Below are 24,933 nucleotides of genomic sequence, written 5' to 3' on the forward strand. Positions count from 1 at the left end.
TTACCTTTTAGAGGTTCTGTTACTATTGTGGACGTGGAGTCACGATGCAATCTACAAGCTCAAGCCAAATGAATTGTTTCATTTTTACTATCTGGTAAAGTTGCTCCGGGAAATGTTAAGAAGTAAATACTGGAGATTTATAATGTCTAAGAATACAGTGGAGAAATTCAGTACGTGTTTATCCGGTTGATCAGGGATCTGTTTAATGGCAACCAGTGCATAAATGGCATCCCAGTAGTTGGGTCAGGATCAACCTGCATGCAGCCATATGGTCTAAATTCTAAAACAGGTTGATGTTTACTGGGATAAACCCGTATTTTTGCTGTTGTACTTATTTAAAACAAGTATTGTATCAGTCCGTACACGTCTTATTACATTGGATTTTAGAAAACATACTATTACCATGTGGCCCAGTTAATTTACATTCGTATCTATTACCGAACTGTTGTCATAACTGAATATATTAAAGCTTAAAACCCCTCTGGTATAATGTTTAACAACTTTATTTGGTTGCTCTGGATCTCCCAGCAGATGGGGCAGATTCTTCATGATAAATTTTATTTTATAGGCAATTCCTTTGTAACCACATGCACTTTTCCCCCCTTTTCATTCAGAATGCTTGTACAAACTGCTCTGTTAACCCAGTCTCTGGGGTTTCAAGTAGTCCGGCAATACCTAATGTTTCAGCAGCTTCAGTTGTTCCAGCATTGCAATTTATTTTGCAGCAGACTGCTAAGCAGAAGGTTAGCAGTTTGCTCAGCAACTCTTTTATTTCTATAGTCAGTTTGTTCCTGCAGTTGTTTATTGTGATTTCTGGTTGATATTTTCAGGAACAAATTGTTAAATTAATGAAATATGTGGAACAATCATCTGGTAATTCTCTTTTCTGCGTTTTTTTTCTTCCAAAAACCATCTCCATCTTTCTTCATCTTGTTTCCGTTATATTTCTTTGTGTTCTTGTAATATTCAACACAGGCCATCAAGCAGAGTCTTCTGGTGCCAACAATACTGAGCTCCTACAGGTATACTTCGTTTCCTTGCTTGAGAACTCATTATTAATTGAATACATTGCAACATGTGAAGTACAAGGCCAGCATAGGAAGGGAAAGAACCAAAAGGGCTAGTCCAATCAGGCTTCTAATCGGCCCCATTAATAAGTTTTAAACAGTCCACTATAGATTGTGACTGTCATGTCCATATGCAGCCATCAATCTGCACCCTTAGGAATTTCTATTTTGCCTGATTATGTGCCCATGTTGCTGCCACATGTGGAGTTACTAAAATCTTTCCTAGTGACTGTTTGTTTTAGTTTTTATGTTCTCATGGCTCAAGATCTTGCTCTTGAGCGAGTTCTCACCCCTTCCAAAAGCTGAGATCTCGACTGAATTGACGAGATCTCAGTCAAGATATGGTCTTTTTTTTTGGTAAACTTGATGGCCCATCTCAATGGGTTTTAGGGTCCAAGTTGGACTCAAACTTGATAGTAAGCCAGATTTAGGCTTTTGAACACATTGGTGGCCTTGGATTTGTGAGAAAACAACCCTAGGTATGAGTTCTAAGTCGACCCTAAGTGTGAAATCAAAATGTTGCAGCTTGCAGGATCGGAGAATGCAAGGTTATACAACATGTAATATAGAATCTTTAAGGTTTATAAATGAAAAATCAAATGTATCAAATACATCAAATAACTTAAGTGTCATCAAAATTCCATCTATATGAATATCACAATCTCGACTCTTGAGAATAGAATAATAAAATTATACAACCATTAGAAGTTCTATATAAGTCATAAGTTAATAAGACAAGCATATAATGATTGATCTTCCTTTGGTGTTGTATATGAGCTAAGAGTAGTTGCAAGTGAAACTCCAGCTGAAATCTATAAAAAATGGGGGAAAAATGAGAGTTCTAGTGAGATATGGCAAGACGTGGAGAGAGATATGGCGAGATAGACAAGATCTTGAGCGAGATGTGGGAATCTTGCCTTTTATCTCGTCTCCCCTTCTTAAAAAAGCGAGATACTCAGGGAGATCTCAAACCATGTGTGTTCTTGTAATAGGCTTTTAGTCCTTGAAAGTAATAGCAACTAACTCTTTTATCTTAGTAAAGGGTGAGCAAATCCTAGAAGGGCAGTGTAAGTAGGAAATTGTATACGACAACCAATGAGGTATTGGAAAATGGTATAATCCATATGGTGCCTACTTGGGACCTGCATGGTCAGCAGGAGAGAGAAATGTTAGTATGGATCCACTGTTTATCATCAGAGGATGGTGCAAAGAATTTGTACAAGGGCTGTCCAACCATCCTTAACCCTTAATAAATTTCTAATTTTTTTGGTAGAAAATGTTTCTAAAAGCTTTTACATATGGCAACTAAGTAACCCACACTATAGTGTTGTTATTTTCTTTACATGTTTGTATCTCCCAATCAAACCATCTTCTTGTTTTGATTTCCTTAACCCCAGACCTTTTAGGACCTCTAAAATATGCTCGAGTTTCAGCCCTATCGAATCTTTGGTTTGCAAGCTCTAATCATGTTTAGTTTCTGCTAATATTGATAGTTTTGTAGTTCACTGATTTTGGTTTCTGTAGGTTTCCTGATTGTTGTTTGTTTAAATTTAGCCTAACTCATGACCATGCTAGATGCATCTATTTGCAGGATGTGTTTTTAAATGAGATTAGGTAAAGAAGACATATCAGAATATTGGTTTCCACAGTTTTGTATCATTTGGGGGCTTTATTTTCTTTCTGAGCAAATTAAGTGTTTGCAAACAGTATGTTTACACCCACTTGAAATTTATTCAATTACACTTGCACCCCTTACATTTTGAGTAGTATAACAACTGTACCCGTACTTGTAGAATAACAGGGTTAAGCGATGAGTCAGCATGTATTGTGGTTTCCAAATTCCCAATATTACCCTTCTTTATTTCAAACCCTAAAAAAAATTAAAAAAAGGAAAGAAAACCACCGACAGTCTCCTATCATTTACCGGATTTCTTTCTTTCAAAGTACTTCCCTAAAAGACTCTTAAAAAAGTGATTCACCCTAAAAATTGATAGACTTTTATTTATATTTTGTTTTTCTTTATTTATTTTAAACTTACATTGTGATTCACCAAATATGTCTTTTTATGTCTAATGGTGTTAGGCACAAGGGGATGTTTGTAATAGAATGAATTTCAGGGGATGTAAACGTGATTGTTTGCAAACATAGGGGGTGTAAATGTAAATTGCTCTTACTTTTTAGGTTTTGAAACCATCCATCCAAAACTTGAGCTGTTTAGGGAAAGATTTGAGGGCTTTATTTTTCTTTAGGTCTAAAACCTCCTACTCTAAAAAACTCAAGCTGTTGAGGGAAACAACAATGTTTATTGCTTTATGATCCACCATAACCCCACCCCTTCAAGTTCTTGTCAAGATCCACAATCTCTACCTGGTTGAGACAAGATAGCTTACTAGATTTGAAAATGTCATATTTCGGTCGAAATCTCAAGATTTCACTTTTTGGGTCACATGCTTTCCTGAAGAAGTTAATAAATAAAAGAAGCTATAACTTGAGCCAGGCTGTTTGAAATGTTGACAGAAAATGGCTTCAAGCTTATTTTGGGAAAGTGAAAACTCATTTTTCTTCAATTTTTTGGCCTCATTTTTGCTCATTCTTACACTTTCACAATGACACTACAAAAGTGTTGATTTTGCTTTTTCTTTAAGCTTTTTACGTATTCAACTCTTGGAATGGGACATGGAAGACTAGGGTAGTAGGGTTCTTAACTTTCTATTCAACCATTGGTACTTTGTTGGTACTCGTACTTCAAAGTTTGATAGTATATAATAATGGCTTAGTTATTGAAGGACATGATTTTGTATTTTGTAGTAGAAACTTCCAAGTCTATAATTTGTATTTTACTTGTATTAGTGCCTAATTTAAACATTCAAGAGGTGGTTCTTTGGTGTATGTGTATTGTTGATAATATTGTTTTGGTAGATGGGATACAAGTAAGGATTAATACCAAATTAGACTCATGGAAAACAACTTTTGGAATCAAAAGAGATTAAATTAAGTAGAATGAAGACGGAATATCTAGTGTATAACTGTGGTTGTGATCAAATGGATGATGAGGTGGTGAAACTTGATGAGAAGGAGATTCTGCAAAGTGATTGTTTTAGGTACCTACCTTGGTTCAGTCATAATTAAAAAATGTGATATAAAGGATGATGTTTCCCAAAGAATTAAAATAAGATGGATGAAGTGGAGACATGTTTGGGTCTTGTATGATCGACATATTTCTGTAAAGCTCAAAGAAGAATTTTATATGACCGTTTTATGATATTGCTATGATATATGGTGCAGGGTGTCGGGCTGTTAAAAAACATCATATAGATAAACTCAATGTAGCAGAAATGTGGATGCTAAGATGGATGAGTGGCAAAACTAAGAAGATAAAAGGAATTATCATATTAGAGCTGGTATGTGAGTATCTTTGATAAATGATAAGCTATGAGAAAATCGGTGAAGGTAGCATGGTCTCATTCAACAAATTAAATACCCTTGTACGGGGAAACAATTTAATCTAGATTGAAGGAATTAGAACTAGGGGCATAACTAAGAAGTGGTGAGAAACATAGCTTAGGTCTTATATCTAGCATGGCCTCAAATAGAGCTGATTGGAAGGCAAGGATCCATGTAGCCATCCCGATTTAGTTGGGACAAGACTTCTTGTCATTGTAGTGCCTTATTTACTTGTCTATTATGTATCATATTATTCAAATTTTCAGACTATGTATATATATGTTGCATTTTTTTCAGCAAAGAGTTGAACGTTAATTGCCAAACAAGGGTGCAATTTCAGGACACTAAATTGTGCCCCACCCCCTTTTTCTCCTCGTCCAACAATTAGAAAGCTTAAGTATGTTTATTAATGTTAGAACAAGCTTTCTTAAGGTTTCACCAACAATGTCTATTTGACCATTGCAACTTCAATCAGATGCCCAAAAGAACAATAAAAAAAATGAAGCAAGAAGGCACCATCTCTTTGATCTTGAGATTTCGAGAATCTCTCCTTTGTCAAGATGGCTAGTTGAAATGAGTTTCCGTTCCTTGATTCGAACACTTGTGCAGGCCCACACTTACAGTTGGCTCTGTAGGGCACCATGACATGGGGGGATTTTTATTTGCAGCAGCCGCTGCTGGCTGCTGCCAAAGGCATGGATTGTTCCACGTCATCATTATATGATCAGAGGCTGAGAATCAGACTGTGAGGGTATACTTGTAAATAAAACTTTTTAATTTTACATTCAAGATTTAATTTTTTATAAATTTACAAAGTAAGTCCTTGGATCTACCCGATCCCAAACCCCATTTCTCAAGATTCTTCCATTCTCTGGTTGAATATAAAGAGTCGCGTCCTTTGCTACGTCAGAAGAGCTGATCCCTTTCTTTTGGATAAAAGCTCCATCAGTAGTAAGTGCAACATTTCTCTATTGCTTCCCATCAGTTTTGTGTTTTATATTTTTAACAGTCCGATGATATATCCTGTTCATTTTCCATTTTTCTCAATCAACCTTGTTTGAGCCATATGTAGTTGGCGTTGAGTTTGATTTTGTTGTGTCATCACAGTTCATCATGTACTTTAGATTAGGACCCTTTTACCCAGGTTTCAAAATTTTAATAATCTTACTTGATTGAGCATTCAAGAAAATCTGCTGCAAGAGTAGTTCGATCTCCAACTCTGTTCATTTGTGGATCATTTCTGGAACTCCTTCGATGGAGTTAAAATTCGAAGAAGTGACCATTGATGAGAGTGGGCAAAGCTGGGCTTACAGAGTGGGCAAATGGGCAGTCTTCAATATCGAACACTCATTTGTTTTTGCCTGAAAATCCATAGATTTTTCTTTCTGATCCTATCTGAAAACTTGGAATCGAACATAAAAGATCTGTAATAATGGGGGTTTGGGATCGGGTAAATCCAAGTACTTATTTTGTAAATTTATAAAAATTAATTCTTGAATGTAAAAATAAATTTTTTTATTTACAAGTACACCCCTACAGTTTGATTTTCAGCCGTTGGATCATGTAGTGATGATGTGGCATGATCCATACCTTCCAAATAAAAATCCGACATGGGGGATCATCATGGCTCCGAGGGGGCATGGCATCACATAACACAACCCTTGCCACTTATATGGGTTGAACGCCTGCTTTTAATACTATGATACAAGCCCTTATCCAAAAGCATGAGCTGTAATGCAAGGGCAACAACAGTCTTTCTGTTCCCTTTTTTTGAACTGACAACATTATGATTTTAATAGTTTGCTCCTTTCATTTCTTTTTTTGGGCAGCAAAATGGCATATTTTTGTAGGTTTTGTCTGCTGACTCTGCCTGATATGATGGAATGTGCAATTTAATACATTGATGGTGGATCAGGTTGTGGCTAGTAGTCAGCAATTTGGTTTCCACTAATTGTTCATACAAGCTGGCCAAGTGCTGGATGGGTGAACCTTTTGAGTAATGTGGGCACAAATAAAGGCTGATTCATCTCGAGTCATTAGTGTGTCTATTCAAGGACTGGTTACGGGCTAGTGCCTAGAGTAGACCTATTAGGAACTCATTGCAACTAATATGTCTAGGTCAATTCATCCCAAAAATAAAAATTGTCTAGGTCATAGACTGCAGTTACCATAGATGATTATGGCTGCTCTAAGTAAATTTGTACGAGAGCTCATGGAAGCTTGATGTGATTTGTCAGAAACTAGGTTGACGGACTGCTTGGCCTCTATTTTGCACATTGTTTTCCTACAAAATGCTGACCGGTATCATACTAATGGTTACTGTCATGCAGTTATCTCCTTCTGCTAGGGAAAAACAGCTACAAGCTCACGTGATGTATCTGCAGCAAAGGTGTGAGATTAGTCCTGTCTTTTTTAGTTTGATTGCATACTGTTGCTAGGATTTCACATCTTTACTGATGTTATTCTTCATTGTCAGCATTGAAGGACTTGTTGAAGAGTTGCACAAACAGAAGATGATAAATGCTCAGGTTTGTTCTCTCTATACTCAGCCAGCCTCATCTTTGATAAGTTCTTCAGTAATCCCATATACCGTCTTTCCTGAGAACTAAGAATATACTGCCGTTCAGGGTCTTCAGAGTGGTGCTTCCTCCCACTCCAGTAATAATTTGAGGCAGCAAGCATTATCTAACACTGAGCATATTGTGTTGTGTCTGCCTTCTCCCTTTGTATCGAGTTTCCTATGTCTTGACTTCATCTGAAAAAAAATGTTCTCTATTAATCTCTTTTTGGCTTGCAGCTAGAAAGGCAATTGAATGCTCTGTACAAGAAGGGTGTCAGGGTTGAGAAAGAGGAAGAAGAGCCGTCATGACACTAACATCCTATTTTGGTTTTCGGATCCGAGAACCGTTGATCCATCCTATCACATGACAAGTTGATGTCATGAAGTAAAAATCATTCTACATTCCCTGTGGGTTGCAGTGCTGCAAGAAAGGGAGTTGAATGCTGTATAAGAAGCAAGAGAGGGTTGAAACTTGAAAAATTGGAAGTCAAGCAATTATCACAATCAACAAGTCCCCGACCCATACTTGGTTCTTTCATTGAGAAGGTCTGAATTGGTGGGGGGAAGGAGTTGGTTTTAGCGGAGTCATGGTATTCATGTGCTTTACTTGTATCTTTATTATTGTAAAGAAAAATATATCATAAGATATAAGACAAGGATGTGGGTGAATTATGCGCACCCAAATTTTGAGATGATATCTGTATATTTGGAAGCGCTTATAAATATCTTTTGTAATTCAAATATTGTATTTCGTACCAAAATTTGTATTTATATTATATCTTTTCCAGGTTTTTCTGTTCCTCATTTTTTACGAAACGGCTTTGTTTTTATTACATGGAACTGTCTGATTAAATGGGTTGATTTTTTACCTCTCCCACTGAACCGAGCCGTACCACTTTAACTGAAGCTACACTATTTTCTGTTTTTTAATAGGTCTCGAGAACTACACTATTTAACTACTACGTGTTCTTGGGCATTTGATAGGTTCAACAGAGATAATAGAGAGCAAAGACAACTAAAAAACATGGGTTGAGAAAGGATTGTATCTGTCAAGGGAGGTAACCGTGGATTATACAAATTAAGGATGTGAACATATTGGAAGGGGTCATTCTAACCCCTTCTCTTCTGCAACATTGTTGAGCTTCCTAAGAGTATGAGAAAATGAAATAGAGAGGAAAGCAGATCCAATTTTTCTTTTATCTTCCACTATAGTTCTTATACATGAAGGGATGGGGTGATTTGCAAACCTGAGAGGCTCCTGATCAGCTCCAATTGTCAGATTCCAACTGCACATGATCATAGGTATCCGCTAAAGCTTGTAGCACACACTCCTGAGAGCTAGAGCTTCTCTAACCAAAATGTTTCAAAGTATTCAATCGGAGCGGCTGCAAAAAGGGAAAGACCTGCAAAATTCCTGATGACAAACCCCATGCCACCTTTACTTTCACCTATCTTTAGAGCTGGATCTGAATTTACCTTCACTGTTCCATGGGGTGGGGGGCAACCATGCATTTGCAAAATTGAGGTTGTTATGGTACGTTGTTTTGTGCTTAGGTTTATTGGCAAATTCGTTGGCTGCCACCTCTGCTACTCAGGCAACTTCCAATGGCGTCCATGTTCCATTCCTGAAGAGCATCTCATTACTAGCGATCCATAGTTTCCAACATAGATGAAAGTAGTGGGAATAAAAATCCTGAGCTCTACTAGTTGTGTCAGTCTCAATACTCTTTAAGCTCTTCATCCATTGGTGGAGCTGAGTCGGGCCACTAACCAAGCCCCTATACCCAAGAGAGCTAGCCATCCAACACGCCTTCGTGAAGGGACAGTTGAATAAAGTTTGCTCAGTTATTTCCAATTCTTCTCCACACCTAAGGCATCCTTGAACTCCCTTCATATTCTTGCGTGACATTGCTGCTCCAGTGGCCAACCCTTCAGCACAAGCTCGCCAAATGAAGTGTTTAACTTTAGGTGTGGTTTGGCATTTCCAAATAAACTTCCATGTGTTGGGCTTAATCTGTTTCCAGGTTGATGATGCAAAGGTGGAAGCTTTGTGAGTCGAAGCTTCATCATTAGCATTACCAAGGGAGTGGTAAATAGATTTAACCGTGGGCTTCCCATCTTTTGCTCCGGCCCAATATATTTCATCTTCTCGAGGAAAAAGGCCCAGATGAATATTGATGTGCTTGGGCTTTAGCTGGGTTTAGCACTTCTCGGAGACCTTTTTTTCTTAGTTCCTCTCATCTTTTAAGGTTGAACCGTAGGTCAGTGGAACTTTGTACCCTACGTCTTTTTACTTCCATAATCCTCCACAGATCTCGCTTTAGCATAGCCCTCTTCAAACAGCCCATCCCCCTCATCTTTTTCCCTATAGACCCTAGAATCCTCCTTCCATCTACATAAGTTTAATTGGTCACCCTACCGGCCCCATGGTTCACCTTGCATTACCAACATCTTATCATTCCCTTCCAACTTTTGGCAATAGCAGTCCTGAAGCATCAGCCAATCTTCCCGACTTATCATAGGAAAGCATCACAAATATGAAATACCACACAAGTTAAAACATAGGATCTATTTGACAACCCACCGAAAAACAGTTTCTGACATTTATTGCCCCAAGAAACAAAAATAAGTAGAAAGTCATTTGATAAAACTGTTTTGTTTCTGGTGATTTATGAAGTATAAATTGATATTTGTGGACGTTTTTGTTTCAAGAAACAATTTTGACGCAACAACTATTTATTATTGCGTCTATTTCTTAAAGCAAAAGTTCTGCAACCTAGGTTTAAGTGAGGTGTTTAATTATTTATTGGACTTAGTTTTAAGTGAAAGTTTGAGAGGTATTCATGAAATTTTACATTCTATACATAGAAACTCTGCTAAAACCCTACTCACAGTACTTTAGCTTCCAAAAGCACTTGTTTCTAGGGTGTTATTCAAAATAGAAACACTTGGTGGATCATCAATGGAGTCCATAACTGCACTCCCACATGTGGTGGCTTAGTGCCAGGGGTTGTAATCATATCAGTTCATTTCTGTTGACGGCAATTTGTCAACATTAAGATTGTTAAAATTCCTTGGGAAACTATAAACCTATTTGACGAACAAAATTTGTTGCTCTGAATACAACATTAGTGTAAACCACCTCCAAATGGAGAGCTTGACAATAACAAAAGGAAACCCCCACTCAGCTCTCTCTTCTGTATGAGTACTGAAATGCGACTCAGGCATCAGTGAACTCAAGAACATAAAAGCCCTACTACTGCCACCCCTGTTACATCTTCAGAGCAAATCATTTGCATCCTTGAACCTCCTCATTTGTTTTCCACCCCAAAAAAAACGAAAAAAAAAAGAGAGAGAGAACCTCCTCTTTGTTGTTTTTGTTCAATTGAAAGTGAAACTACAGATTTCCTGTGGCTGTACATGTAGATCCCTTGCCTTCCCTAAAAGAATTTTTATGTGTTTGTATAACAACGACCAGCCATGTTCCACGTGTGCCCCGAGTCTCCACTGCACTACTTCGAGTTGCTGCTTGGTGAAATACCCATTGTAGTTTTCGATTGCTGGAAATAAAAAGGGGGGGGGGGTGAGGGGGAAGGAACTATGATCATCTCAATTCAAGGAACAGACATAAAAGTAACAAATCAAGTTCAACACAGATGATGATCACAATCAGCTCTATAGCCTGGTTCTAATGCAGACCTAGACCACTAACTGGAAGTGCTCACAACTCATTAATCTAGCTATTTGCCAATGGGAATACCTAGGGGTCGATCAACGTGTCAAGAGAGCTTTCATGCCATGCTGAGGCCCCAAGACAAATTGTGAGACCAAAATATATTCACTCCGTTTAATCTCAGTAATTATTAATAATGGAGTGCCAGGCTCCATAAATTAAAGAGCTTCTCATGCAATTAGAAACTATAAGCCCCAGCAATCGACCTCCCGAAGCCCTATGCCAGAAAGTGACACGTGAGAAATACAACAATGGCTGACAATGAATCAAGAAATGCAGCATCAAGGATTCTTGTTGAAAGAGCTGGAGTAAAAATGTTGATCGCTTCGGCCACAGCTATTGAAGCTGTAAGTTTCAAAAGTGACATACCAACAAACCGATAAAGATTACACCAGGGCTAAGTTTCCAATCTAGAGGCCAGGGGGCATCACTACCCCACGCCCACGGTCTAAAAGGTAAGGATGATTACCCTAAGTTCTAAAACATGGCACAAGTTCATAACACATGACTTTTCTCATGACTGTTTCATTGTAAGAATCACATCATGTCCTCAGACTTCAGCTCTGTTAGACAGAGCTTCCAGCGCAACTACACCCATCCCTTTTGGAATTTGGATTAAATCCCATTTGCATCAGGTGAGCAAACCCATAAAATATGTGAAAAGCCATATAAAATGCAGCAGAGCACAAACATGCTGAAAATCCATCAGACCATGCAATCACAAAACAATCCAAAACAATAGAAATATCTGTTTCAGGATAGAAACTCGAACCTTGCTCCTGCAAGACTTGATCACTGAAACAAGTAACTCATCACCAGCTATCTGCCTCACCCTCTGTATCAGAAGCTGCCGTGTGCTCTTCTTCTCCTGCACAGAAAATAGAACAGCATTTAAATACCAAAAGAGAGAAGGCAGGGGAAGAAGCATCTGATTTTTCATGATTGAATATGAAATGCATAACTTTCAAATGTGGTTTAGCTTACTCTATAATCATTGTGATGCTTCTCAATCAAAGCAATGGAACTGGGAGCCAAGAACCCCGAAAGCACAGATATTAGAGTACGAAAGGGCATCCAAGCAGATGTGGGTTTTACCACATGCTCTTGTGTCCTTTGAAACCCTGAGCAAGATGGAGATGCAAACAAGATGAGTATCATAAAAACGAACTTCAAAACTTTCAGACGTTCAATAATTATCACACACCTTTCAAGCAAGGAGGAGCCCTGAAACTTATGATGTATTCAGGCAGGACGTGGCTATTCAAGTGCGTACTCCAGATAATATATTTCCTAGGAACAGCCAGATTATCAACCCCAGAGTCGAAATCCTCCGAACTAGGATGGAACTGCCCAGAATTAGGAACGATTTCCTCCATGTTTCCCAAGATCACACGGCAAAGCAATAAATGTCGTAAACCACTTTTGTCGAGATCGGAGGTTATCACACTGGCCATAGATAAATAAAACAGTCATCATCAGAAGGATTATCATTTTCCCGGCAAATCAAAAGGAAGGAGACTATACAGAACAAATATAAGTGCACCGACAATCGTGAAAAGGCAAGGTTAAATCGGTACCTGTCGACAGAAGAATTCTCTGCGGAAAGATCAAGTCCACAGCCGTGCAACCTGCTGCTCTCAGCGTGACCAAATCCATGGGATATGATCCTACGAACCCCATCCCTCGAAGTTCCATACCAAGCGTACTTTATGTTAGCATTGCCATGGCACTTCCGAGACATTGCTTCCGCGAAGATCTTGAACGACTGCAGTTGAGCTTTTCTGTGAAAACCAGAGAAAGAATTCTTGTGTACGGCAACAACCGAAGTATGGCGCTCAAGAGTTCCCAAACCCAACATGAATCTGTTCTTGATGAAGTCGTATTCCTTGTCTCCTTCTTCCAACCTGATCAGTCCATTTGTTTCCAAGGATTCCAATTCCAGAACAGAGGAGCCACAAACACCGCTTTCCGAGTCGGAAACCGATAAATCCCGCTCACTGGTGGTCTCTGACATCGACTCACCAATTTCCTTACGTTCCATGTGTTCAATATTTTTGGAATGGTCAAAGGCCAAATTCCTAGATCTATGTCAATATCTGTCACTTCTTCCCATGGGAAAAGGCAATAGTTAGTATTTTCTTTCAGTTGCCTCCATAAAAGCTACCTAAAATATGAACGTCCTGTTGCAGACTTGCAGGAGAGGTCACCAACGGAAGCTATAACCACTCTAACGTAATTATGGGATCCAAGAAACAAAAACTAAACCCTAACGGTTAACAGATCTCTGAACAGAAAAAAATAAGCAACGAACTGAAGCCAATTCTGAGAATCTGAAGCCAAATCTTAAGAACAAAGGAGATTGAACTCGTAAATCAGAGAGTAAGTTTATTTAATCAGAAAGCATCACCAAACATTGCGGAACTGAGGAAAACGAAGATAGAATTCGAACGCAGACATCATCGTATATACAATCTCAAGATCCGAATATAAATCATCGGAAAACAAATTCCAGAACATCCTCATGTATAAAACTTCAAGATCCAACTTAGCAGTAAACGAAGTTTCCAGATCAAACTTCAGAAATCCACGATAATAGACTTGTTACTAGTCAAAAGTAGAACAAATTCAACAACAGGCTACGCAAACTGAAGTCGAAGATCGAGGTTTGATCGGTTAACCGCAATACGGGATGATGCTACACAGAACTGATGTGAAAAGAGTCGGCAAAAGGCGATACAAACAATAAAGAACAAGAGAAGACGTGAACCTGTAAATGTCGTGCGACAGAGAATCGAAGACGACGACGGAGAAGCAGAAACTGATTTCTGTGCGATTTTTGAAGTTAGTGGAGCAGAGCAGTATGAATTGGTTGGAGGGAAAGTAATGGAGCCGTTATATACAGTGATTGAACCGCCTCTTTCTGAGTTTGGATTTTTATTTATGGCGGTGCGGCGCAAATTCATTTCCTACCTCCCTCGTTTATTTGTATACAGAGAACGGAGAAATAGACGAAGGAAACTGGTTGGACCGGACAGATCAAACCAATAAGATCAGTTGAAACTTGAAAGTAGAAACACCCTTTGTCCCTTTCCACCACAACTCCAGCCTCGAGGTGTTAAATTGAAATCAGACCGACAGAGGCTGATCTGGTTTCCGTTCGAACCGGGCCGGACAGCGATTCAGTTACAGTTTGATTTCTTTATAGAAGGAAATAGACCGACAGAGTAGGATCAGTGGCGGTGTATCTAAACCAAATAAGCAGAGAAGGCTATTCACGATTTCTTCATCTCCCTTAGTTCTCTCTCTTGTGCTACACGGATTTAGGGTTCTTGAAGAAACGTTAATTTGCTTTTATAACCCAAATAAGAAAATTATTACAATTTCTTGGTGGTGAAGAGAAAGAGTTCAATAATCAACGGGAGAAATGAATTGAATACTCTCTAGTCGTTAATTGATACGGATCAGACGTGTTAGATTTGGATTACCCTTTCTGTTCTAATAATTCGATCAAAACGTAGAACAATTCATTTCTTGTTATCCAAGAAGAGTAGTTAGGTGTGAAGGGCATGATGAGCATGAGATGTAGCAGCTCACGCTACATCTTGTCCTCCATGTCCTAAACATGTGCGCCGTTATAGAAGGAGTATACCGTAAGAAAAGCCTGAAACAGTAATAAGAATTGAAAGAGAAAACTACAAGATAAACTAGAATAGGTTTTTCTGATCAAATGAAAACATTATAATGAGAAAGGGATTTGTCTTTTTTTTTTTGGGTAACAAGAAAGGGATTTGTCATGACCATAGTATTCTTACCACGCAGAGCTAACTTGCAAGGTAACTTGTGAGCTACTCTAATCATACAACCTTGGTATAACTGTGTTCATGTAGTTGAGGGGTTAGTTTGGACCCACGAAAATACGAAGGCTAAAGACTTGGACATCCATGTCAGAAAGAAAAGAATGAAGGATATTATAGGAAAACACAAAAATAGGGGAGAGAGGCTGATTGGATATTATGATAAATAGGCAAACTGCTTGGGTGCAGCACTGCTCCGAGCAGTTCGCGGTGGGAATACATTTTGGGCTCCAAAGTGCATCCATTGAATCCTCGAGATGCAATTTGGAGTCCAAAAGGCATCCCGACCAACCACTGTTGAGAGCAGCGCTGCTCCCAAGTATAACCCTCTTGTCTAGCTGAGTAGTGTCAACTTTCAACATTCAAACTCGAAAAAGTAAAAGTAAAACTTACCATTACACATAAATATTAACCTTTTGATAATCACAAAGCATCATCATATATTTGAGGGCAACAAGATCATTTCCTATGAAGAAAAGACAAATAAACACAAAAAGTGTTAATGTACCTACCTTGACTGCTCGTATAAACTTTTCTACTTCTACCAAAAAAAAAAAAAACTTTTCTACTGTTCCATTGGTTGCCATCATACACAATTTATTAGGAAATTGCCCTGGCAAGAGACTACGCAACCTTCGGTGATCCTGTCATTTTTGTAATTGTAAATTCTTAAATGGAAATAATTTTTTAATTATTATTCCTATGATAGGATCAAACATGTTAAATGTAATTCATGAATAGATTCTTTTGAAAATTTCTGTCATAGTAAGTGGAGATGAGGAAGAACATCTACTGTTGCAGGTTCTTATCTTAGGGATGAAGGTAGCAAATGAAAGTACCAAACCCCCTTCAAACTGAAAAGAAAAGAGAATATAGAGAAAAGCATAATATTCTGGGATTTAAAAAAAAAAAAAGAACAAGAAAAGAAAAGGAGAAATTCACTTCCTTAGCTAAGTCTATTGTTAATAATAAGCGATTCGATGCCTTGTGGGTTGTGACATATGGGCATCACCCATATTGCAGTAGTAATGAGAATGGAGTATCGTTGTCATTCTTTGATCCCTAAACGAGAAGCTTAAAAGAGACAAGTACATCCTACCATTCACTTGGAATATTCTTTTTAGGTGGATGGGATTAAAATAGGGAATTTAGGTTATGGGGAATAGGTTCTTTAGGGTCTCAAATAACCACTTGTTCCTCCTTTATACAACTCCTTTATACAACGAATCCTCTAACCATATTGAAGATCGGCAAATATGGCAATGGACAACAAATGGCAAATTCATAGTTAGATCAGCTTATTTGATGGCGACAAGTATCACTTCAGATACTCAGCAACCACCTCTCAATTGGAAAGGTTTCTGGCAAGTACCACTTTTACCTAGAGTTCAGCATTTCCTACGGAAGTCACTTCATGGAAAATTACCCATGACATCCTTATTGGAACAGGGGGGTTGCAACTGCTCCATGCTATGTCTCCATTGCGGTGAACCATAGACAACTCCTTATCACATCTTGATCAATTGTAAGCTAGCACATGCAGTGTGGGAACAACTATAGTTTCTTGTCTTAGCACAAACAGGTAATCTTGTGGACAAAATCATTTCACTTATCACACAATGGAAACAGGACCAAAGCAATCAAGAACCTCTGACAATACTTACAGCAATCTGGCTCATGTGGAAGGCTTATACTAGTCTCTTTGATAGGCAGGAAAGACCGTCACCTGATTCGGTAACCTTCGGTATTTGGAAAAGCTTGCAATTCTCCAATCAGGGGCATGCATACAAGGAAAAGACACAGGCTTACACAGGCTAGGTGGCTCTTTTCTTGAACTTCGCAAACTTGGAGGGATTGGCGGCGTAGCAAGAGATGGACAAGGAAAAATGATCGTCTGTTTTGGAAGGGGAACACAATTGCAAGAAATTCTCATCATTGAAGCGCTAGCAGTACATCAAGCGCTAATATGGGCCCGTGATTTTAAGTTGACGAATGTCCAACTGAAGACGGACAACCATGCATTAACACATATTCTGAATCACGACTCAACCACAGCACCTTGGAAACTCTTTCCCATCATGGCTGATATCAAGGGGATCCTACCATTGTTCAATGAAATTCGTTTTCGACACGTCTATCGAAAAACAAATATAGTAGCTGATGATTTGACAAAACAAAGCGCACTTACTCAATATGCCTTTCTTAATATTGCAACCCCACCCCCTAATATTCGATAGTTACTGTTGTTTGATCAATTAGCGGTAGGATGTAATAGAGACTTTTCCTTTTAGTTAATAGAATTAACTTTCAACAAAAAAAGAAATCCTCTTACCATATGGAGAAGAAATCAATTCATGATACTTGTAAAATTTAAAAACAAAATCCTCCTTCTCCTAATCAATTTCGATATTAAATGTTAAGTAATTAACCATTACGCCAAAGCTTTAAGGTAATGAAAGGAACTAAGTCTCTACCAAAAAAAAAAAAAAAGAACAAAGTCAAACCCTTTAAAACCCTTTAACATATGCTAAACATTAAACACAACTTCTTTGCTTCTCCCTCCAAAAATATCTGGTTGCCTGTCCGCTGCCGGCTGGCCTCGCCTACTGCCCGCATCTCGAGAGATCTATTGGATCCGACTCAAGTCAATGAAGCCCACTTGAGTGGTTGGACTCTACCCTTTCTAATGAGAAGACGAGAGATATCTATTAATTTAATGAAGCGTCGGCAATACTAAACTACGAGCTGCCAAGACTACGACAGCTTGGGTGTGTAAGCTGTCTCTTAAGATAAGCTAAAATAGCTAAAATAGATAAAATAGATAAGTTTCTAAATTTGGAAACTCCAGTCTCCAACATGGGTAGCCATTTGCATCGAGCCGCTCACTACATTCCCCCCCCCCCCCCACTAACGTCCATTTCACCTTTTGGAGGCGCTTTTGTTACATTCCAATTTGGGTGGACCAGTTTGGGTTGACCATCGTCTCTCCATTCCATTTGCATGTTCGATCACTGCTGCCCAGCTTGGCCCATCAAGACTAACGAGTTTTGGAATGAAGTTCATCCGGGTTAGCTTGCGCGCACTACGACTACATCCTCAAGGCACTTTTTATATAATTAATATAAGCAGGACTTCGCCCCTGGCTCCGAGGGGTGGCTCAATTGGCAAAGACCAATGCTTAATTTTTATATGTGGGTCCCTTTAGTGAACCACAAATTAATGTCAAAAAGGATCCTCTTAGTACAATATATTACATGTGAATCCCAACTAGACTAACACTGTTAGCCGTCTTTATGTGTATTCAAATTTCAAACATAACAAGACAAAAATACTCCTCAAGTTATTTAATATATTTTTTAACCATATAATTAACGTTTAATGATTAATTATCTCTTTTTAAAACCATATATTAACACAATGTATTAAATAACTTGAAGGACACTTTAGTCCCTTCACGTTTAAATTTTGAATATTTTCAACAACAGCTAACGTATTAGTCTAGTTAAGACCCAAACATAATATATTACACTAAAGAGACCTCACATTAGTTTATGGTCTACTAAAGAGAACTACACATAAAAAAGGTCAAACTTAAATAAATCTTACCAAAATCATTTACAAAAGTGGATCCGATATGCATGAGGGTATATATGTCATATCACATCATCATTGTTTACTGAGAATTGCTCTACAGGCTTTACTTATGTGTCAAGTTTAAACTTGACCTTATATATCAAGCAAAAAATGTTGAACTAAGAGAGTACCTGAATAGTTAAACAGGGAAGGGTAGCAATTTTAAGCAATCCTGTGTTTGGATGTAGAGCACAAATGATTAATTAGCAATATTTTCCCCCTGAAGGATGGTATCAAGTGCTAATCCAATACAAATATCAGACATTCTGCTTTTGAAAATATATTCCGCAGATGCATAAAAGATTAAAAGGAGAAGCATACCCATATGGAATCCCTTTTCCCACATCTTTCTGATCATCAAACAATGTGACATGACAAACTACCTTTAATAACAAAAGTAAAAGTTGAATTCTCTCAAAGACTTTTGAAAGCTTGCATATTATCCTTTCTTACTGCCTAAGAATGTTGGAACATACATCATGCCTGTCTTTCTAGTGATACTTTTTCTTCGTTGGAGATACTATTAACAAAACATTATATTAGAAACCGAAAAAGAAAAAGAGAAGGTAATCTTGAAGAAAATTGGTAAGCTATAAAAAGGGTGGAAGACCGTAAGAGCTAAGCTTCTTCATTAACGAGTTGTATACATGAAGAAAGTCCCTTGAAAAGAGGTAATAAAATAAAAAGAGGGGCATATAAAAGCCTCCAGAGGACATGCTCATGCACTTTGCTGAACAATGAACATGCCCATGCAACCTCAAATAACGTATATGGTTTATCAAACTATCAGAGATTCAGATTTCCAACTCCACCCCCCCCCCCCCCCCAAAAAAAAACCCAAATAATAATAATAAAAAAAGAAAAGAAAAGAAAAAAGAAATAGAAAAAAGAGACCATCAGAGATTTAGTCCTAGAACTTCTGGTTGTTTATTTATCCTTCCTAACTGGTAATTAATTGTCCCATCCTATGCCTAGGTCATCCGTAATACCTCATCACTGCAACAAACACTATTCAGACTCTTCTCTCTTGCAGCAGTAATTTTTATGTTCAACCAATAAGCCATTCTAAATGCAAAGAAGCTTTTCATGATCAAGAGACCAAAAAGTCATTCAAGATCAGAATCCTTTAATACTTCAAAAAGTATAACTGAAGAGTAAGTACCCAGAGAAACCCTTAATGGTCATACCCCTCTTTACAATCAGAAATACTTCACTTTAGGTAATGAATTAGAATTAAAACTTTCTTACAGAATGACAGTAAAAGCCAAGAATCCAAAGCCTTGCCTATTTATCATAGAAATACACAAATAAAATTACAGAATTTATTAATGTTTAGGCATGCAATGGATCAGAACGTGGTTAATATTACTGCACAGTGCTTTCTGAATAAAAGAGATTAAAATATATTCAGCCTATGTTGTCATTGTATGCAAGTTCTAATTTTTTTGGTTGGGGGGGGGGAACTTGGCTATGTGACCAAATTGCTGGTTAGAAGTTCTAGATTTCGTCTAGGGAAGTATAGAATCACCAGAGTGATGAAGAAAACAACATGGAATCTGGTGGCTACCCACAAAAAATGCCTGTATAACATGATACGATGATAAAAAACAATGGGATGTCAAGAAGCATGCTATACAAAATACTGTCAGTTACACATCTATAATAGTAAATCAACCAAGAAAAAGTAGAGATTTGAACAGTAACTCATTAAGAAGATACATCCAAAATACCTAAAAGATATGGTTTTATTTGAGTTACCAAAGGCGATTCTCAGTAACAGCAGAAACAATACCCTTGAGTGTCTCCTGCATGAAAGGATAGTAGTCATCCTCAATAATTTTCTTGTATTGTTCAATTTTGAAAATATTTTCAATGTAGGGTTTAGATGGTACCACAGAGTGATCCTTGAGGCCAAGAGATAGGACCAATGGCTTGGAAGAACCAGAGCTACTGCAAATACAGAAAATGTTAATATACGGAATAGTGCATAGTCTCTCCTCTGTGTACAAGGAGGTGAAGAGGATTAGAGACTCAAATATATTATATTTGGGGGATAATAGAGAAGGAAGGCATTCAGCCTCATGAAAACTTGGGTTTCAGACTCGACCTCTAGGCATTTCTCTGTGTGCACACATTGAATAAAGATGGAGTTTTCTTTCATAAGCATTTCCATAAACATTAGATGTTCAGAAAAAGAAGAAGAAAAAATGAGTCCCAACCCGTTTTAGGCTGTACAGAATTTCTAAGCTGACCTAAGCAACCAAGATCTCATGATTTTTAGCTTTATAGAGAAAATACCTTATTTTTTCAATCAGCTGACGTGCACATGCCTCTAGCATTGGCTGCATATCATGGTTTAACAGATGTCAGGTATTATATGCTCCAAAGAATGCTGGCTAACCGTTAACGTAAGCTTTCTTACCTCATCTCGCTTTCCAAATATTACAGATACATTGAAGGTTGGATCGATTGATACCCCTTCTTCCTTCCTGACAAACACCGGGTGGTTCAGGGGGTCGGGGGAAGGGGGAGTGTGAGAACATTGACCCTTGATTTAAAGTAAGGAAACAATATCAAAGTTTAGGGTTTCATATGACACCAGACAGACTGATCACTGATCCAACCCTAAAATCAGGTTCATATAAGGTTGAAAACCAAGAAAGGTGTTACTCACTCAGTCCAGCCAAATTAAATTGGATTACACACTTTTAATTTTGGGTTAAGTGGTTGAGGGGAGGGGGATAACACATTCATTCGGTATTCTCAATATCATAACATGTCATTGCTTGTCTTTACAAAGTCTAGAAGGTATGAAAGACATTGTACAAAGGGGAAGGTTATTAATTTACCCCCATCCAACTGTGCTGCAATGAGAGTTAATATACATAAAGAAAAATTATGCAGAGAACTATTAGAATATTATTTGTTGGTAAACAAAGCCTTAATTAACAGTTAAATTTTGTAAAGAAAATGCCACTGTTGATGATAACACTAGATATCAAATTATAATAAGATAAGACAGATCCACTGATAACCAGAACATCTCAAACTGACATCGAAGCTTATAAAAGGAGTAACATCAAAGTGAACAATTATATGTCAGAAAAATTAAGATATACAAAAGAATGATCAAGAGACTACAATGCCCCTAAATGCACTACCAAACCTAGTCATGCATAATAAAAATAAACAAATATGGAATTATAACCTAGCGTATTATGGCATATATATTATTGTAATTCACGCATAGTAAAAGAACACAATTCTTTATAATACATCATGCATTCATGAAATATATCAAATAAAATCCACAACAATGAGGATGGAGAGATCATAGGAATAACATTCAATTCTTAAAAACTGGCTCTCCATCAATATGACTACATGAGACTAGGATAGTCATGAAAAACATGCAACAGTATGAATTTTTAAAAAAAAAAAAAATCAAAAAAACCATCAGAAATAAAGACTCAGTTCAATGAGTCAATTAAAGTCATTGGTTCTAAAAATGCTTCAGGATATACTCAATCATGAGATATATGTGCATTTTATTCTGATACAGCATTACACATCAAACTAGTTGTACTTATACTCCCAAGCAAATGGTGGTGTTCAATGAAAGAAAGGGCGTTTTCTGGAAACCACTAGCTCATCAATGTTTTTTCATATGTATGTCCCCAAACTGTATTAGGTGATGATGTTCTGATTGTTTGTAATTTGATAAATCACACTCTTGTTCTGTCCTTGACAACCATCTCTTTTCCTCCAGTCTTTTCCCTACCTTCTCTGTTTGGTTTCCCATCACGAGTGTTTGGTTGTACATGTTCTGTTCACAACCTTCACCTAGGTCACAACAAATTTTAAGCCATCAGACTACCAAGTGTCTGTGCTTCAAACATGCTCGCATCAGAAAAGGTGTTATGATCCTGTCATGTTTTAGCTATTTGCATTGTTGATATTACCTTATTGGAAACTACACAAAACTTTTCTGCTGAGAGTCATAGGTTAGATATCATTGATGTCAACTAGTAATTGTAACTCGTTCACCAAGTTTTCAACATTATGCCTTTAAAAATTCCTGTCCCATTATAGTTCAATAAGTCTGTCTTAACCCTATAGAATGTATTCCATTCAGGTAAGACTAATCCAGATAATCAACCTAGTATCTGTTTCTTTATCGGAATCTCTGATTTCTCTTTATGTGCACAAAGAAACCAGCATCTAAATTTTATTTGAAGCAGATACGAAATGGAACTTTTTATTGCTTTGCTGGCATGACTTTTAGTCACAGAGCCCTCCTCTAAATGAGATATCCTCTACTATGGGGAGAGAGAAGCATCATGCTCTCCCTGTTCCCTGTACTCGTTGAATCCAGTTTTCTGCTCCTTCCGAGTGCTTTTTTTCTTTTTGGTGACGTTGTATCCATGTGTCCGATGAGATCATGCTTAGTTTGCAATATGCATGCTAATCGGGTTGTTTATTTGTTGATTCCAGGAAGCCAACGAATGTTACTATGACCATGTTCCTCTGTTGAATCCAGCAAAGTTATCATCACATTAAAATTGTGCACTGCAGAAGACACACCCAGAGGTGGGGTATTCAGTGTCTGGATATTTGGATTATCTCCTAAAGATAGCACTGTCATCTGATAGGTTAGCAATCATTCTTATCCGCCGATTTAGTTACCTCCAGTCAATCATTAACCGGAAATATTTTAAAAACGCCAATCCCATTCTTTAGCTTCATTATCACTGAGATTACTAATATTTTTTTAATCCTATGGCCATAAGATTTATTTATGTTAGGATTATAGCAAACCAAACAATAAAAATTAAATTTTGAAATTTACATCTCAATTCATAGCAAATAGAACAAAACCATAAAGAAACTTTTGATTTGAGAAAAAAAAATACAGACCTTGCATGCAGTATTGTCCCCATAGTTCCTATCTGAGTTACCATAACCTGGAAGTTGTACTAAACAATTTCAGAAAAATGTCCTGCACATCTCATCAACGGGTAAATCCAAGTACGCAGGGAGTTGAACTCACAAGGAAATGATCATCATAGCTGCATATCACCACATCTGTACTGTTTCCCTGCAAATCAATAACAAGAATCCTCAATACTTCGTTTATATTGGATGAGGATCCTCAGCACATTTTATGTAGTATATAAAATGTACATACAAGAACATCCAAGAGAAACGCCTTCTGAATCCCTTGCAATAAGAAGAAATCCGAATAATGTACTTTGACCAACTAAAACCATTTAAGTAAGCATGCAAAATATTATTAATCAAATTGCGTTTAAACTAATAATTTAATCATGAATTTAGCAAGTGAATTGGCAATGTATATTCTTACAGTTTTTACCCACTTTGGATTGTCGGTTAGAGAGTACGAACACCAAATTTAAATCCCAAAAAAGAGGCGCGAAAACGTTAAGGGAAGGAAAGGAACGGGGAGATGGGCATTATAACAAACAGTTGGTGGGCATAGGGAAATCTTTTTTTGCCGTTTCACTAGTTCCAAGCGTTAAAACTGGAAACTCCCACATTTTTCTCTTACGATCTGAATCCAGGCTCCTGAGACAGTGAAATTGGGTTGCCAGTTTCAAAAGTTCCGGAAAGCTTGTTCCATCGTGTACATACTTTGGAGCGGTTAACTTAAAGCATCAAAGGGCAGCAAAGTGTGAGAAGAAAAATACCTTGATAACTAAAGAGAGTTTCTTATGAAGCACTGGAAAACGATTACTGGAAGGATGACCCGAAGACATGGAGAACGTTGAAGTACTGTCAATAACTTGTTCAAGCTTCAAGTCAGAGAACTCCTGAGCTGAGCAGAAGGGTTTCCACTGCCGCACTCCACAAATCTACACAATATACGTACCTAACCGATCGATTGACCGTTGACGGATACCAATTTCAGCCAAGAAGGGGTGTTAAGTTAACACAAAATTGCTTGGGTCGTGCGCATTTTTTTTCAAGCCGAAATGTCGTATTGTCTGCTCCGAAATCTCAGCTGAAATTGAATCTCGACCTTCAAAGTTCAATTGCTTGGGTCGCATTTATTGTCAAGCCAAAATGTCGTATCGTCTGATCCGAAAGCTCAGTTGAAATTGAATCTCGACCTTTGAAGTTCAATGGTCGAGATCGAAATTTTGATCTGACAGCCCATGATGTTTGGTTTGACGGTGCACATTAGCCCAAACAAAGTCCGTTAAAACAGCAGTGTTAAGGCAGCAGTTTTTTTTTTCTTCTGTTGAAAATAGTATGGGTGAGTGACCTAGTTTTTGGGTTGAGCTTCAGTGCTTGCGCAACACTAAACTGCCTGTGGTCCAGATCAACTCTGGTGGTCACCCACTTTGGTTGTTTTTTTTCATTTCTTACAAAACGGGTGGTCAAGATCAACCACCACTTTACATCTAGACTGTAGGCAACTCAATGTTGTACAACAAGTTTGATAATAAATAAGAATGATTTATATAAATCACTTGTCAAATTCCATACTAAATTAATCGTATATTGTCCTATTTATTGTCATGGACATCATTGGGGAGTTCGAATCCTCTCCCATGACGGATTGAAGATTGTGCTCCCCTTCCTACTCTTCCACCACATATTTAAGGAGGTGTTTGCTTT

General features: G+C 37.8%; 3 protein-coding genes across 7 annotated transcripts in view; 1 reads left to right on the forward strand and 2 right to left on the reverse strand.

Annotated features, from left to right (window-relative positions):
• LOC149020590 (Protein kinase superfamily protein) overlaps positions 1 to 7,841 on the forward strand; it is a 31,017-nt gene extending 23,176 nt beyond the window's left edge. For all 3 annotated transcript variants that reach the window (XM_089148773.1, XM_089148772.1, XM_089148774.1), the window contains 6 exons: positions 615 to 743; positions 831 to 873; positions 976 to 1,022; positions 6,842 to 6,900; positions 6,988 to 7,039; positions 7,309 to 7,841. In XM_089148773.1, coding sequence (XP_089004899.1) covers positions 615 to 743; positions 831 to 873; positions 976 to 1,022; positions 6,842 to 6,900; positions 6,988 to 7,039; positions 7,309 to 7,380 — 402 coding nt within the window. In that variant the 3' untranslated portion in view covers positions 7,381 to 7,841. The remainder of the gene's footprint in view (positions 1 to 614; positions 744 to 830; positions 874 to 975; positions 1,023 to 6,841; positions 6,901 to 6,987; positions 7,040 to 7,308) is intronic.
• A 640-nt stretch (positions 7,842 to 8,481) lies between these two features.
• LOC149020591 (putative inactive poly [ADP-ribose] polymerase SRO2) lies at positions 8,482 to 14,137 on the reverse strand. 2 transcript variants are annotated; one of them, XM_089148776.1, is made up of 6 exons: positions 13,572 to 14,137; positions 12,382 to 12,909; positions 12,009 to 12,250; positions 11,789 to 11,925; positions 11,577 to 11,672; positions 8,482 to 10,631 (listed from the first exon to the last, which is right to left on the reverse strand). In XM_089148776.1, exons 2-6 carry the CDS (start codon positions 12,843 to 12,845, stop codon positions 10,584 to 10,586), a joined length of 987 nt encoding a protein of 328 aa, XP_089004902.1. In that variant the 5' UTR covers positions 12,846 to 12,909; positions 13,572 to 14,137; the 3' UTR covers positions 8,482 to 10,583. The 2 variants fall into 2 exon arrangements, with proteins under 2 accessions (XP_089004902.1, XP_089004901.1); XM_089148775.1 differs by having other exon boundaries at positions 12,382 to 14,137.
• Positions 14,138 to 17,569: 3,432 nt separating this feature from the next.
• On the reverse strand, positions 17,570 to 24,319 carry LOC149020592 (proteasome assembly chaperone-like protein). 2 transcript variants are annotated; one of them, XM_089148779.1, is made up of 8 exons: positions 24,000 to 24,319; positions 23,342 to 23,389; positions 23,209 to 23,255; positions 20,714 to 20,780; positions 20,590 to 20,633; positions 20,184 to 20,241; positions 20,022 to 20,096; positions 17,570 to 18,811 (listed from the first exon to the last, which is right to left on the reverse strand). In XM_089148779.1, exons 1-7 carry the CDS (start codon positions 24,066 to 24,068, stop codon positions 20,046 to 20,048), a joined length of 384 nt encoding a protein of 127 aa, XP_089004905.1. In that variant the 5' UTR covers positions 24,069 to 24,319; the 3' UTR covers positions 17,570 to 18,811; positions 20,022 to 20,045. The 2 variants fall into 2 exon arrangements, with proteins under 2 accessions (XP_089004905.1, XP_089004904.1); XM_089148778.1 differs by lacking the exon at positions 17,570 to 18,811 and having other exon boundaries at positions 19,136 to 20,096.
• Between the last annotated feature and the right edge of the window lie 614 nt (positions 24,320 to 24,933).

This window comes from Hakea prostrata, chromosome 3 (genome assembly GCF_041222555.1).
Source record: "Hakea prostrata isolate BN-2017 chromosome 3, UWA_Hpros_2, whole genome shotgun sequence".
NCBI lineage: Eukaryota > Viridiplantae > Streptophyta > Magnoliopsida > Proteales > Proteaceae > Hakea > Hakea prostrata.